Source organism: Anoplolepis gracilipes, chromosome 5, assembly GCF_047496725.1.
Source record: "Anoplolepis gracilipes chromosome 5, ASM4749672v1, whole genome shotgun sequence".
Taxonomy (NCBI): domain Eukaryota; kingdom Metazoa; phylum Arthropoda; class Insecta; order Hymenoptera; family Formicidae; genus Anoplolepis; species Anoplolepis gracilipes.
The window spans coordinates 2857469-2874955 of record NC_132974.1 but is presented as its reverse complement, the minus strand read 5'-3'; the positions used below and the strand labels follow the sequence as shown (position 1 = coordinate 2874955).

Genomic DNA, 17487 nt, shown 5'->3' with positions numbered 1-17487 from the left:
AATCGCGATTTTCTATAAAGGCTGTTATAATTAGATGTCCAAGAAGGACTTTATGTACCACGAGACATTTCCATTTGCAATAGCTATATGGTTATTTTATAATGATAATTATTAATAGTAAGCCACTGACGCAATTTTTTTTCTTTTTTTCTTTATTCACAGATAATGAAGACTTGTTTCCCATCAATGTGAGCTTAAAATAACTTCAGCGTATAATAAAATTGTTTCGTTAACATCTGCAAATTAGAACTGAGATGAGAATGGAATTGCCCCAGTACTTGCTTTAATCAACACAAATTGTTATATTTTTTTACTACATGATAGCTGTAGTTTGAATGTCATGATTTTTTTTTACAGTTTAACAGAAATAAAAGTGTAATAACTAACCAAAAGTTTATAAATCAATGAAACGAGATGGAGAAAAAAAGATTCAATAAAAAAATTACAAATTAAAAAACAAATAATATCTTAAAACTAACTCACTCTTTTATCAGCGATGTTTTTGTGTATTAAAATGCAAGATGTTTTAATTTAAAACTTTTAAGAAAATTTTTAAGAAAAAACTAATGCAATTTGGGAACATTTTATTCACATGATAAATATTACTTTGACTCTAGAGTCAATCAAATAGCTATTTATGGTACTATTTCTAACTGGAAGTTCCTGTTTTTGCATTAACTGTGTTACTTGTGTCAATACTTTTTTACAAATTGCATTATATTGCGGTAATTAGTACATTATTCATCATCTTATGTAACATGTAACCCAAAGGTCTTCTAAGAATATCTATTAAGATAGATTATAGTTAATGCATTTTATGCATACTTAATTGTACTCAATTCATTAATTTAATAGTTACATCAACATAGATACAGAATGATTCATAAACATCTGTCATTATTATAATAATGAAATCTATATTCAAACAAATATTATATATGTTGAATTAATAATATGTATTAATAAAAATTATTTTATGGAAATTACTATGAAAAAAATATATATACATATGTATATATATATATATATTTTTTTTTTTTTATAATAATTTCCAGAAAAATAATATTTATTAATACATATCATTAATTTATACATTTATTTTCTCTTAAACCTATTATATATTATATGAATAACAAAGTGGACATTATGGAAAATCTAAAGATCCGCTTCTTTTTGTAAGTAAATATATTGAGTTTCTTAATCTACTTGTTTAAGGACTAATTAAGTTAGGACCATTTAATCTCGATGCATATCTTGCCCTGCATTTTAATGCAGGTGATAACTCCAGGGGAAGCGGAGAATGAAGCGAAGAAGATGAAAGAGGAAGAGGCAAGGTAAAGGAAATAGGCGTTCACATTGTGTTCGCAGCTGTTTACCCAGTTTTCCAACAGCGGCGATGCTAATTTTGTCTGTATTGTGATCCGACACACGCGTGCATTCATTGCGCGTCGCGATGGGTTGAGACGTAAAGGAAAAATACGACGATAAAGAAGGATGCTTCTCTTCGATCGTAATCTATGCGACGATTCACGTCACAAACGAATAGCCTTGCATTTGCATGATAAATTGCGTTATACGAGAACCCGATCGCGAGAAATGTTTGTCAAATCGAAACGTTGTGTGGCTGCTTTTGTTCTCACGATTAAAAGAATCTCAAAATTTATATTTTATATAATACATTTCTCCATTCATGCAAATTTTTATAAAATACAAACTTCTTGCCTAATATGTTATATATTTATCCCTAGAATTTATATATTTCTCTTTTTTCCTCTAAAAGTATGTATTTAATATAATTAATATAATTTAATGTAATTAATAAATATGTTATGTTTAGATTTATGTTAGAATTATGTTATGTTTATGTTAGTTATGTTATGTTAAATTGGCGCATCATAATACGAATCATAAGTTATACTCCTCTTCGATTATATTATCCATTCTTCCATCATAAATTACCAAGGGTTATCTGTGGCTAATAATGAAGGCAGCTAAGTGAAGGTGACGATAACGCTGTTTAATGAGTCTTTACGCAATTGATGACTCTTCATGATTAACCACACTTACTCGAAACCCACCGCAAACTTCGCAAACATTACTTCTACAAAATGTTAATCGCTTTAACAATATGCCGGACGAACATATTTCACGCAATAAATGTATATCACACAAAAATATTGCGTAATGTGACACTTTGAAAGAATAAAATCTTTAATTTATCTTCGCAGAATAATATTATGAGGCAAAAGAGCTAAAAAAATCTGTCCCTGAACGAAATATAACATTTTTTGTTTAAATTAAAAGTATTAAATTATATTGAAAATTTTTTTATTCTTAAGATGTCGGAATTTAAAAAATTTAATCTTTTAGATTTTGCTTGAGATGAACACAGAAAGATTGTAAATATTATGACGCGTAAGGTAAATGTGAATTGTTAATGTTTTGCACTGCAATAATAATTAGTCCATTTTTTCCAAACCATTTATGTATTATTTCCGTTAACAATAAATAAAATTGCGTTCAGATAGGTAGTAACGCGGCAATTATCGAACCGCTTCTCTCATTGCCGAGGTAGAGTAATTAAACCATTTAAGTTTACACATTTTTCGTTTTTGATCATTATGCCTAATGTCTACTAATCTCTTGCGCGATATCGCATATCACACATGCACGAATTATCCACTTTTTAATGACCTAGAGACTTCTAACGATTACTATATATCATTATCACACTGTATCGTTCCAAGTTTCTGCTATGGAGATATAATATTCACGTTTATTTGCATTATGTATATATAACGCAAATATTCAAATATAAATAAATAATGTATATAATATTATAGTTATAAAATATATAATGGTTACAATTGCTGAAAATAAAATAAATCAATAATATGTGATAGGAAACGCGTACTTATGATATTCTCTCTTTCTCTCTCTCAAATTTATTCTCTTTCAATCCTACCATTCATCTTATGAGCTGCATATTTGTGTATATTTAATGTTAATGTTAAAAAATGACATTAAACATTTTAAGCACGATTTTCAATGTAATATCTGGTTTAAGAATCGTGTTCAGCTATTACATAAAATAAGCATGTGCAAAAACCCTGGGCGTCATCAATTAACGAGTGATACACAATCTTGACCTAGATCCAACCGTTTCGAGTTAGCAGCTGTCACGGTAACTCCTCAGCGCATCGCGATATATTTAATCCCAAGGTTGTCACACACATTACCACACCACCCCTCTTATTCATCTAGGCAGATTCGAGCAACGCCATACTACTCGCCTCTCTCCTAGGAGAGCAGCCAATAAAGTGATGCCCACAAACGGCGCCGACGCACTCGGTTTCTCTCCTACTCTGGGTGAGGTAGCTTGCCGAATGAAATCTAACAGAGGATATCTTATGCGCGCGCACAGCTGCTCCGGAGGATGCCTATTGGCGTGATGAAATCGCATCCGGATTCATGCTTCGAGTTAAGATGGACGTTGTGCGATGGTACCTTAGATCTTGGACCATGCACTAGTGCTGTCAACATCTGAATATGACAAATATTTCCCGTTTATTTCGGATAAGATAAGATCCCAAGATCTACAAGAACTACAAGATCATTAAAAATTAAATACATTATATACATAGAATGATACACATCGAATGTTTTATAATTCGCGCCTAATTACAGAGCATTATTCCTCAATAAAAAATAAATATGTATAATAATACATCAAAATAGGATACCTGAATATACTTTATTAGTAATAATACATTTTATTAGTTATTACCTAGATATCCGAATATTATTCAAACGCAAACAAGCATTTATTTATTTCGATATAATTAGACGATAGAGAGAGAGAGAGAGAGAGAGAGTGTTGAAAAACTACATAATACTATTTAAATTAGACCGAGTTTTTCAACTGATCGATTTTGCTCATTATTTCGCATATAAAAATATTATATAGTTATAAGATAAGACCTGAAGATAATTACAAGATTATTAAAAATTAAATACATTATATACATAAGGCGCGTTCCGATATTCACTGCCAGTACTGAAAATCTATAGTGTACGTGACGTAAATTATAGATTTTCAGTACTGGCAGTGAATATCGGAACGCAGTCATAGAATGATGCACACCGAATGTTTTATAATTCGCGGCTAATTGCAGAGCATTATTCCTTAATGAAAAATATATATGTATAATAATACATTAAAATATAATATCATGTGCAAAATATCTTAATATACTTTATTAATAATAATTTTGTTAATTATTACTTAAACTCCCGAATATACGATTTAATATCAAAGTATTATATAATATCTAAGATAATCTATAAATTTCGGTATAATGTTCGCGAATTTAATAACGAAACTTACATCCAAATATAGAAATAAAACTCGATTTATACTGACAGCACTATTGTATTTTTGTAATATCACACATGCATAAATTATCCCCGCATATTGTCGAAATTCAGTGAAAATGATTATAGACGAATTTAATAGATTATATTGTTGAACGATTATTTGTTACAGTCAATTTGAAGTTAATATTAGATTTGATTGACGATTTGTATATTATATGCGAATTAAATTGCTTTGAAAATCTCAATTGCTGTTATTTAATGATAATTATTTTGAAAATTTTGATAGTTTAATTTTCTTTATATTTTGTATATTAATCGCAATTAATTAAACTATTACGATTAGTTTATAAAAAATACACGACAAAAATATATTATATAAGTTAATCTTGTACAAAATATACACACACACTTACATTGTGCGTCAATCTGTTACGTACTATCGCGACATAAGCCAAACACATGCTGCGCTCGCGGAATTTCAATTGCAAAGAGCGGAGAGCAATTTAAATTTAAGAACATGCCGCGATACTCAATCGTTTATGCGTAGGGCGTCGCGGAAACCGTTAATTATCCATCCGATAATCTATGGCACGTGTCGCGCAAAATGATAATCGCGTCATTTCAACGGAAATACACAAGTATCATACATATGTACATCCATCACCGTGTTAATTACAATATCGTCCCCTCCGTATAGAGAGGAATTAATCTGTTATTAAATATTCGTCTTGACACTGATACAAAACGGAACACTTGCATCCCGACTCCCTTCCTCTTCCGCGAAAAGGAAACCGCCCATCGCCGATGCTTAGAGCGCATCTCACGCGTTCTATCGAGCTGGTGGGGATTTTACACGTACGTGTATTATGTTTCTTCACCGGACTATATGCGCGATTCTCCAACATGACGGGGGGAAGACGCGCGCGCGTCGTCCCCTTCGTTCCCTACCACGGGGACGTTAGAGTAGTCGCGCGCCAGCGCCGGTAGGCGTGGTCTCCAGGTAGCACACGAGGCCGGTGCGCAGGTGAGAGAAGAGTGAAACCCGGAGCAAGAGGAGACCAGGTAAGGGGAAGCTACGGGCCAGCCACACAGCCGACAGGCAACGCACAACGCACGCACGCTCGTCCGCACACGCGAGAGACCGTGCGTGCCCTCCTCGGCTACACCGCGGGGTCAGTCGGGGTCCTGCTCTTACTCAGGACACTCGGAAAGAGAAAAAGCTTCTTCGTACAGACTAACGCTCAGACATCCACGGTTACCTGCAATCGTAGTCGTCACCTAGTCGCTGCTCACGTCGTTGTACGTGGTCGCCGCAGCAGCCACAAAAAGCAAGAAGAAGAAGAAGAAGAAGTCAATTGAATCCACATCAGTGACATTAGAGAAATTTTGCGAAGGGATTTAAAGTCTCGTACGTTCGTGTATCTTTGAGGCTCTGATTGAAGGAAATCGAAGTACCGGAGAAGCAATATTTATATCCAGATCCAGGCGGTGGTTTACATTCACTACGGTCGACCTTGATGAACCACGTGGAACGCTTCTGGAAGGAGACTCAGTTGGCCGGCGAGCGGGACCTGTTTCAAGATCATTCGAGAGAACATTTGATTCCGCGTTTTTCCAACTCACGCGTGTTCCCGCGATCGGTATCTGTGCGAAAACCACGTATGTCGGAAGTTTGACGTTTACTAAAAAAATTTCTGTGATACGCGCCGGACACGCACAGTGCTGGCAACCGATATAGTGTACGATTCTCCCTATGAACGGCGTTGAGTTTTAGCGCATCGTTCTTGTCACGACACCTGAACGTGATGTGTGGTGAGTACAAGATTTCATTAATTCGTCCAAGTACAGCGGATGTTTGTTGATTAAAATCACCTAATCATTTCAAACCAGCAACGATAACACGTGATACATTCACTGGCGAACACAATAATCTTATACGAATATCGTATATGTTTTTTGCGTGTATAACACTGACTTATCGAAGAGCTCTATTTTATACTTATTTTAATATATACATCATGCAGATATACGTAATTTGTAATCAATCTTAAAAGAAAATTGTAAATTGTATATATATTATTATATACGCATTAAAGAGTAAAACTAAATTTTTTACAATATTATATGAAATAAAATTTCATAACATTAACATTTTCAAACTTTTAATGATATGCAATTCATAATTTTACGAAATTTGACGTATAATTTCCAGACAGAAAAAACTGAATTGTATATTGGAAATTTGCATTGATTGCCGATCAATTCATTCAATTCTGTTAATCAGTTATTAAAACAAAAACCATAACTATAATAAGAAATTTATATTTGTGAAATAAATCGATCATAAAAATAATATGCGCATGCTATTAATCATTAATACTTTTCTTATTAGAAGTTATACGTATGAATTCAATTTCCGACATCACATCATAACATGACGTTGATTTAAAGTTAAAGAAGATTAACTTTTCGCGTAACTTTCCACGACGTCAATCGCAACTCTTATCAGAAGTATCACTTGTGTGTTTTTTCGCTGATCTACACTTAGTCTTTTTTATCGTCTTATTTTAAATATTACAATTCTTTCTGTGCTTAAATCTTTCTTTTCTTCGTCAGCATTTTAAATAGCCTATTTTCGTATTTAACATTTTAAGTAACACAAAGCACGTAGACAAATACATTTGCAAATTTATTGCTTTTTCTATTACATAATAGTACTTGTTATAATAACAACTGATAATAGAAAAGTCTATTTGAAATCCGTTATGCGTTTTATCTCAATTCATTATTACGTTTATTCACCGAATAAAAGCTGATTTATCATATGTATTTATCGAAAAGTTTTGTGAATATTATGTTTACCTTATCGGGTATTGATTGTGCACTTTATCGTCACAGGTTTCATGAATGATTTATTCAACATTGAAAAAGCGTCGAGATCACTCATCGTATTTTCGTCGACATATTTTCGAGACATATTTCTGTCATTTAAATCACATCTGCAATTTTGTCACATATGTATTGCTCTTGGTTTTAATAAGATTTCGTGTAACTCTTTTATAAGAAATACACAGATTGTGTATATTTGCGCAATCTGTTCTAACAAGCATTCTCGATTTTTGTCTTTTTGAATGTATATAAAAAGCAAATTGCGCGATTTTATAATTTCAGATACGAATACTAGTTGACTTATTCTGTATCCATAACATTATTAAAGTTTTTTTGGGCATATTTTTACATACAAAAAATTATTTCAGAAAATATTTGTTGATTTATTAATATATCTTCGTTACCGAATATTTTCTGTACGAATATATTATGAATATTCTGTATATTTTTTCACAGACATACATTCTTAAAAATAAATTTGTTTATTTCGTATCCCTATTCTCAGATCCGATGTTAGATTAAAAAATTAGATGCAAGTAACATTTATGGAAGCCACGAACATTTGCTTAAAGCTTAAATAAATGAAAGATTTTTGCGACGCGCGTATATCATCGTAATCACGAAGCGAAAAGGTTGTGTTAAAGAAAAATATTGTGGATAAGCCACATGGCGATAACCAAAGTACGGTGCATTAGAATAGCTGTATTTTAAACATATAATTAAATGCAAATGTTACTGTAGAAACACGTGTAAATTTCCAAAACATGACTGAACTTTACTTCCTTGCATAAAGTAACTTACTAGCATACACGTAGCTACTTGCATATTAAAAAAATTTATGAAACATTAACATAATTACTTTCTTTTACAGAAAATATAATAAATAATTTGTCAATTTTGTTAAATAAAAATTCAGAGTTTTGAAAGATTCTTTAGCAGATGTGGTGAATATTTTTAAATTCATCAGATTATAAAAACAATTTATTTAAAACTAAAAGACGCATCAATATTCAAATAGTTATTTAATCTTTTTATGCAAACTTTATGGTCATTCTCTGTATGCCATTATAAAATCCTTCTTAACAGAGACATATGGATAGATCTTTTTAATTTACATTTTTAATGAATTCATTAAATTCATATATTATACATTGTGTGGATTATCATTACAATATCAATCGTATAATACTACAGTATCGAAAAACGCGTACTTATTAAAACTTGAATTTATTAACCTTAAAATAAAAAATTATATGCTTGTATTTCCGTTCAAAAATACAGCAACATACTTATATATATATATATATATAAAATTTATGATTAACTGACAAAAATCCGTCTTAAAGAGATTTGGAGGAAGAACATCTGACACTTGTTCATACAGCTCTTTTAATCAAGGCTTCGTAAATATTCATGATTATTTTTGAGATTTTATAGTCACTGCGATGAGAGTTACTTTCGTAATTAACGAGCAAATAGGATTGGTCTTTCGTAAAGCTTAAAATATTAGTTTATCATTAATTAATCAATTGATGCGTGTATGATTATTATTAGATATCTGTTATTACATACTTGGATTTGATACAACAATACGTCTACGTTACTATTATTATGTAGAAATTTATAGAAAAACAGTAATGGAAGAGAGAGAGAGAGAGAGAGAGAGAGAGAGAGAGAGAGAGAGAGAGAGAGAGAGAGAGAGAGAGAGAGAGAGAGAGAGAGAGAGAGAGAGAGAGAGAGAGAGAAAAAGAGACACAGTCTATCGGAATAACATAATTATATTCATTGTAGATAAAAATTCCATGGTTGTAAAATTCGTGCGAATTGGAAACTTTCCACATTTACGAAAATATTATAAATCAGAAAGAAATGATAAATCGATAATTAAAAAAATTTCTTCTCATTCTTATTGATTACGGCGATAAGAAAACGAACGACTCACTGACTTGGAATTTACTTTGCGTGGATATAAAATGTGTCAAGCCTTAAATGAAATTAAGAAATGACGCAGTTAATGTACCGAATCTGTCAAAGCGACAGATATTTCCACAAGTGAAACTGAGCATTGAATCAATCAATCTTCATCATTAATCGAAGATTTTTGTTATTGCACCGATTATCGCATATTGTCAGTGCAGTTCGTTATCATTTCTCTCAAATTTGTTACGTATTGAAGGTTGTGAAAATATCATCAGTTAGCATTCGCTGTAGATATTTGTTGTAACTGCAAATTCAACGATGATTGAATGCTAACACTCGAAAAAATATCTGTGATCAAATATATTTCTTATGGATATACATTTATCTTTTCTTTCTCTTTCTTTATTTATCCTGTCTAATCAATAATAATTAATTGCAATAGTGCACGTGATAAATTGTTGGCTATTATATTTACAATGTTATTACACACATATATTATATGGTTATATTACTGCGGTTATATTTATTGGAAATTTTTCGAGAATAATATTTTTAATATCTGTGCTTGGCATTATTCACATACTTTATTGATTATCATTGCTGCATGTGCAAAATTAAAAATGTATTGGGAAATCGGCTCGCGACACTTATGATTTATTTTCACGCGTGCAACAAACAGGGCATAGCTCTTATTTGTGAACATGATGCATAGACGATAACAACGCGGAAATGCAGAGTGTGATATATCATTAAATTATTCCCACTTGTCAAAATATATCCGTCTAATCCGGAGATCTCAAATTTTCGAAACAAATCATTGAAAACTTCCTGTATCAAGAAAAGTTATGGAGTTTCAAACCTCTTTATTCCTCAAATAATATTTTTCGCGTATCTTACATTTTTAATTTATTTCCGTTAATATATATTTTAATATATCGCTCACATATAAGTGTAGAGACTTTTAGTAAATCAATTTGAAAAGACTTTTTCTCGACAATTTATATAAATATATTTCTCAATCAGTGATATTTTTCTAAGATATAATAGATATGATAATAAATAAAATAATATGTCATGTGTTCGCCATTCTATTATTTTGCAATAATTTTTTTTATCTATATATATAGCTCGGCTTTTTATTACAACTTATTAGATTTTAGATGAAGATTGATTTTTTTCGATCCTTTGCTCTCTATGTATTCTTTTTTTTATTACATTATTATTTTACGCGTTTAGTAAAGAGTTATGACTCTTATAAACTGCATGCTTTTTTCAACTATATTGATTACATTATGTTTATTTCCTCTTTTTTTAATTTATTCGCCTAAAATCGGAAAAATAATTTAGGTATATAGTTATAATAAATATTCTTCGATGATTGGCAGAAAATTACATTGCACACTATATATCTATGGTAACGCGAGTAATAAATATTCTTCGTTGTCGGCGCATGAATTATGTAGAAATGCGGCTCGTACGAACGCATTACAGATTTACTCAAACAACGAGTAGCGGTTATTAGTCGTAGTTTATGCGGACGCGATTCTTATCAATGCAGTAGAACCTTGGAGCCAGTGATTTACTTCGTGGATTATCAACGTTTTCCGACGCATCGGCGTTTCACGCAAAACGGCTATTTCTATTTCCGCTCGCGCAACGCGTGGGTTACAAATTATCTACACTGACAAGAATTGCATTTTGTTGCAATTGCAATCATTTTTTTAGTTTGTCAAATTATTTGAAATTATTTGAAATTATTTGTAATTTGTTAAAATTAAGAGAGAATTCCCTTTTATTAATATGTAAGTTTATATGACTTAAGTACGGATTCTCTCTTTCTCTTTCTTTTTCTTATACAAGCTCTATATATATAACAAGAGAGATTTTATATTATAATTATATATTTATTTATAAAGTTAAATTAAGAATAAATTAAAAAATTAATGAGTTTCATAAGAATTAAACTGTTTAATAATCTCGAATTACACTCTGTATATATGCATATATATTTTTATATAAAATTATTAGAACTTGGTTTGAAAAATCCACACTAAACTCATCAATGTCGTGATTAAAAAAAATTTGTGTGAGCATATCAATCTGTAGAAAATCAATAAAGGTCAATGTTATTACGTAATTTAATTGGAATATAATTACAAAGAGCAACCCCTACATAATGTACGCTACTATAAGGAGCTCACTTGATCGTTATTCTCTTTCGAAAGCCTTGTTCTGTCAAGTTTGCGCTATCGAATTGTTGCCACGGTATTTTATCGTGATTCGTCGCGAGCCAACCTGTCAAGCAATCACATCTGTCTGATCTCGCGCGATTAAGATCTTGCCTCTCGATTCTTCCGTTTGTCCGTCTGTTCGTCAAATCGTTCGATGCGCGAGTCGCGCACGCACGATTTATAATTCATTTCACTAGCCGACAGCCCGTTTGTGATTTCTTTCCCGGCTGCCCTTCTGCGCTTTTTTTTTTCTACCACCGCGAATCTGATACACGTGAAACGCGGCGACGCGACGACCGCCGACAAGCTCACGTTAAATGTGGCGAGCATAAACAGCCTGTATTTATCGGTGCACGAGATTCTTGTGCGATACGGAAACCAGCATTACGATTTAAATAATCTCTCAGTTGTGTGATTGTTATGAATATTCAGTTTATAACCACTAGTACTTTTTCCTATTTTCTCTATTATCAAGTAAGACGAGATTAACGTATAATAAACTCGTAATTTGGAAAATTATATTCTTAATATCCTTTTATTTTCTATTTTCATGATATATTTTTTCTGCGATAAATGATCTTTCTAATGTTGATATGTGCGAATGTATTATAATTATAATTAATTATCCTTTATGACACTTGGATCACAATCAATTTTTAAAACGACATGAATAAAGCATATTTAAATCGCGATAAATCTGATACATGTATATGTATATAAAAGCAATGTGCACACATAAATGATCATATCGATTGTGATAATTTCTTATTTATGAAATTTCTAATCATGTTTATTTATAAACTATAATTTATTCTACTTTGCACAAATAAGTTATAATTTATGCAATATTTTACACAAATAAATTAATATTTTAACAACATTCAAAATTGCGTTTTAGTAAATATTTTAACGTATAACAATCTTTTATTATAAATAATATAAAAACAAGAATATATACGTGCAACAGTTTAAAGATTATGCGTTTATCAAGATAGATACAGAATAGATTTCAAAGACACATTTACGTTATATAATGCAGTTATTATATTTCGCAATTTTTTCGACAATTTAATTAAAACACGATCAGAATCATGCTCACGATTTGGTCTGTAATCATTTTTTATTCATATACGTACGACTGACGAAACAATTTCAGTCACGTCGCTCGTGATTGGCATCATCAGATTTTATTTATCTAATTATTTTTTTCACAAAAGAATCCGCTCCAAGGCTCCATGTATTATTCATTTTTCTGTTTTATCAGACGTTTCGTGTATGTAATAAACGCATTCAAGTGCAAGTGCACTATGCATATTTTTACACGAAATATAACTAGTATTTTAAGTTAGGTACTTTAGCAAAGTTTTTTTATTTTGTATAGCTTTATGACGTTAAATAAAGGTAAAAGGGCTAACAAGTAAAAATTTTAAATTTTTGGCTAACAAAAATTTAAAATTATAATAGTCTATAGTTGATGAAAAACAAAAGTGACGTAAATAGTTAAAAATAATTATTAGAAATTTTTAAAGAATATATGTTTACTACAAATTTATATATAAAATTGTTTTGAAATTTTTTTTAAATTAAAATATAAAATTATTAAATATAATCTGATAAAAGAGATTTTTTAAGATTGTAAAAAGTACTCACAATCAGTTTATTTCAATATTATCTTATACGTCTTTTTATCTATATACTTTTGGTCAAAATATTAATAATTATACATTACTTGAATTAGATATTCATTACTTTTCACCAAATTAGTGCTCTCTCTCTCTCTCTCTCTCTCTCTCTCTCTCTCTCTTTCTCTCTCTCTCTCTCTCTCTCTCTATATATATATATATATATATATATATATATATATATATGTACATATATTAATATACATGTGAAAATATTAAAAATCATAAGAACATTAAAATAGTTTTAAAAAATGTGATAGGATTGTCACGATAATTCTCTGTTAACTTACATCTAACATGAAATTTGAATTACTTGAAAGAATCATACGTATCTTGAGTATATATAAAAAATGTTGTCATTAATAATTTGACGCAATTGTCAATTTTATTATACGTTGAATTTATATCTTATATTTGTGCGTTTTTGATACGAATATAATAAGCCATGCTTTTTACTTTTTCGTAATAGAAGCGGTACCTCGAACTTGGCACATGAAACCGGAACTTCATTGCAATCCCGTTGGAGTTCCGGCGGGCGCCTTGTCACCCCCAGCTACCCTTTCGCCACCGGGTAGTCCAAGCATAATCACATTGCCATCCTCGCCTTGGAGCCCAGGTGTACCCGGGAGCAGTTCGAGCACCATTGCCTCCGCTAATGCACCTTCGGGCTTTTGTCAACCCATCCCCGATCGTTTCAGCGCCTTCACCCACGTCTCAAATTACAATCCCGATTTGAGACTGCAAAATCTACCACTCAGCTCAACCGTTGCCGTGCGAGGTAAGCCGCGTGATTCGTTACCTTGCAGATCAGTGAGAACAGTGCAATGGAATAGGCATAGCACGCAATGAAAAATAAAATTATTAAGAGAAGAATTATATATGACGGGGGAAAATGAAAAAAATATTGATTATCTAATTATATTGATGCATCTATTATTTGTTTCTAATATATTTTGTGTGAATCGTGAGATCCATTTTAAATACTATCTACTTTAATCATCTCTCCCTAATATATCACACTAAATATATAAGATGACGTAATTCATATATTCAATGTTACACACGCGAGGATTATGACGCATTTCCTTAATTTGGTTATCTTTATTGTTTCAGATATGCGCTGCGGACTGATGTACGGCGGTTACGGGGCGTCAGGGGGTGCCTGGTGGGCTCGTCACATGGGCCTGCTGCTGCCACATTCTTTACTGCCGCCTACAAGAATCCCGTCCCAACAAACGACACCGGTTACGAATTGTTCGCCCATTCACCCGGAACCTCTCAGTCCGGCCCGTCCAGGGTCACCGCGAAGATGCACGCCGGAGAAAGCCAAATTCGGTAAGATTTGAACGTTTTTTACGTCAATCTCTAGTATATTAAATGTATCATATGTTCATATATGAAAAAAAAAGAACTTTTGCTAAAGAGTAATATAATTATTTAAATAGCTACAGATCATATAAAATACATTTAGATATATGTTATTAAAAAATTCTTTGGTTATTTAATATATTATGCGAGACAAATTAATATGATATATGCAATTTTCATTAATAATAATAATAAGAAGCATAAATTCGAAGAAAAAACATGAATATACTTTGAGCACTTTCCATTGATAACGGTTAAATTTTTAAAAGGATAAATTCAATACAATTGTCTTGGTTTCTTTTTTTTTTTTTTTTTTTTTAAACTTTTTTAAAGCGTTTAAAAGTGCCTTTTTAAAAGTGTCTCTTTAGAAAAGTAGAACGAGTAATTATTGGTAAGTGGGTGCTACCGATCGATCAACATTGTCACACGAGGCATCATTTATAGCCGTCGCTCGATTTTTCTGCACGGATACTAATTACAATACAACCAATTAATTTCTATCTTCTATCAGCATATATCTCTACATATGATGTGCAGAAACTATAAAATTTTCCCATCTTAAAGATCAGTCATAAATTATCATTCTCAATATTATACGGAATTTCTTGCCTCTTTATCCATATTACAAATTCCATTTATAAAGTTCAATTAATAAAGAAATATTTGTAAATATTTAATATACATATACATCGGCATATTTTGATATATATTCGCTATATAATCGATATATCGATATATGTGCATTGGTACATATACATTGTTTCTGTAAATCCTACTTTTTGAGTGTGTGTAAACTAGATTATTAAATATACGCAAATATAACTAAAGATTTTTATAACTTCCTATTTTTTTCTGTCTGAACAAAGAATTTACTTTTGCATAATTTTAAACAAAAAATTGTGCCAGTTTAAAATATGAGAAACAAGCGTTTAAATGACGAAATAGACGGACTTTTCGCTTCAGAAGAGGAGGTGCCATTGAACCTCAGCACGAAGCCGAGCGATGTCTCATCGAGTATCGGTAACAGGAAAAGTGAAATCTGGTCGCCGGGCTCAGTGTGCGAGAGGGAGGCCAGGGAAACGAGAGCACCGTCCTCCAGGAGTCCGTCCTCGACCCCTATAATTACGCGGCAAATTCATCATTCGCCGCTTACTCCGCCCTCCTCGACGGAAAGGACTTTTCAAGTGAGTGTTAATATATTGTATCTCTCCTTTTATCTTCTTTCATTTTATCTCACAAACCAGAACCGCTAAAGTTGTTTATTCTGAGAACAAATAACTCAATATTGCGTGTGACATGAAATAACACTTAAAATGAGCCAAATGCAACGCAGTTATTATCTTTTAACATTGCGTGATAATACAAAAGAATTCTTTTCAAAAAATTATTATCGATGTATTTCGAAAAATTTCGCTCTATGTCAATCGACAGATTGGTAAAATGGGAAAAAACTTCACATATAAGTTAATTAATTTGAGAATTGCGAAAGAAAATCGTAAAAAAACATTTTTACGACGCGGTTCTCGACGAAGATCACTGGCTTCGGAAAACGTTCAACGAGCTTTCGAGAAGTGATATCGGTTTTGGAACTCTTAGACCCGCGGCTTTTCCACGACATTTATCCTCTCGGGATAGTGGTGTGCACACATATAGACGTACGATACTTATTTTATAAGATCGACTAACATTTAACTTTTACCGATGACAACATCCTGATATTATGACTCGCAAAAAAGATTTTATTTCCTTTGATTTTCACGTAAGAGGCTTGTATTGATCGATCGTCTGATTGCCTCTAAATAACGTATGGCCAATATTATCGACAGCAATTGATCCCGTTTTAGCGATCTTCTCTTATACTTTTTTATATATATTTTGGATTTTTGATGCAATTTATCTATTTCCGAGAATCTAACAATACATGTTCTAAATAATCTATAGTCTTAACTAATTTATTTTAGAAGTTTAATTGATATTAATTAATTAACAGATAGAATTGGTTTATTTAGTATGGATTTATTTCTCTCTATCTCGACATTCATAAGTTATTTTATTATATCATAAGGAATATAATTTGTATATATACAGGCCTAAGTTCTTTATAACGCTGACAAAAATTCAACGCTTTTTAAAACGGTTACATTTTTAAAATAAAATAATTGATATAAAAAAATAAGAAATTTGATTAGTCCTTTTGCTTTAATAATTAATTCTTAGATGTACAAATATTACGATTAAAATTATTATTAATTATGATTGTTAAAAATAATATGATGCATAATCGACAAAAATTAAATAATAATATTTAGAACAGAATTAAGATTTCTTTTTTGTTAATCATATTTTAAATCAATGCCTCGTAGATAAGTTGCCTACTATAGTGATTTTTCTATAAGTGAAGACAAGGACATTATTCTCGACTGGATTAATAGTTTATCAGCTAAGCTTCTCAGAATGTGACAGCTTTTGAAAAAGGTCGCCGATGATCGATATGTGAAACTTTTTTTTTTAATCGCAACAAGAAAGTACTCTTCGCTAATTTGATGGCCAAGTCACATTGATTTTCTTGAAAATCAATAGTTTTTTACCGCAAACAGAAGAAATTTATTTCAGATAATGTTAACTGTTACATACTGTTTGCATTGTACAATTTATTATACAATATTTAATTTCCAGATTCATAACAATAAAATTATTACGGCTAATTCGATAATTCGATAAATTTTTTAACCGAAATAGTTTATCAATATATGTCACGTATATCTAAGTAAATAACCATATACAGATGAGCAAAAAAAAAAGTTTCAATAAATTATTATATAAAAATTCAGATAACATATACACCCAACATAATCTATGAATTTTATGTAGCGTCAAAATATTTTTGTACAATAATATTTTTGTAAAAGACAAGTACACTTTTTAGCAGTATAATTATATTCATATTCATTAACAATATTCACAGCAGAAGCTATTGAATTATTAGTTTTTGATATAATAATATTAACATACATTATATA

The 17487-nt window shown here is 31.1% G+C and overlaps 1 protein-coding gene and 1 long non-coding RNA gene across 4 annotated transcripts in view; one reads left to right on the top strand and one right to left on the bottom strand.

Annotated features, from left to right (window-relative positions):
• Window positions 1-5428: 5428 nt before the first annotated feature.
• LOC140665887 (uncharacterized) overlaps window positions 5429-17487 on the top strand; it is a 31794-nt gene continuing 19735 nt past the window's right edge. Inside the window, exons 1-4 of one of the 2 annotated variants that reach the window (XM_072892473.1) lie at window positions 5429-6189; window positions 13569-13877; window positions 14213-14434; window positions 15413-15651. In XM_072892473.1, the coding sequence (XP_072748574.1) occupies window positions 6183-6189; window positions 13569-13877; window positions 14213-14434; window positions 15413-15651 (777 nt within the window). In that variant the 5' untranslated portion in view covers window positions 5429-6182. The remainder of the gene's footprint in view (window positions 6190-13568; window positions 13878-14212; window positions 14435-15412; window positions 15652-17487) is intronic. The other variant, XM_072892474.1, reaches the window with a different exon arrangement.
• Window positions 15080-17487, bottom strand: part of LOC140665890 (uncharacterized) — a 67778-nt gene continuing 65370 nt past the window's right edge. For both annotated transcript variants that reach the window (XR_012046672.1, XR_012046671.1), the window contains exon 4: window positions 15080-15583. This is a non-coding gene — a long non-coding RNA (uncharacterized lncRNA). The remainder of the gene's footprint in view (window positions 15584-17487) is intronic.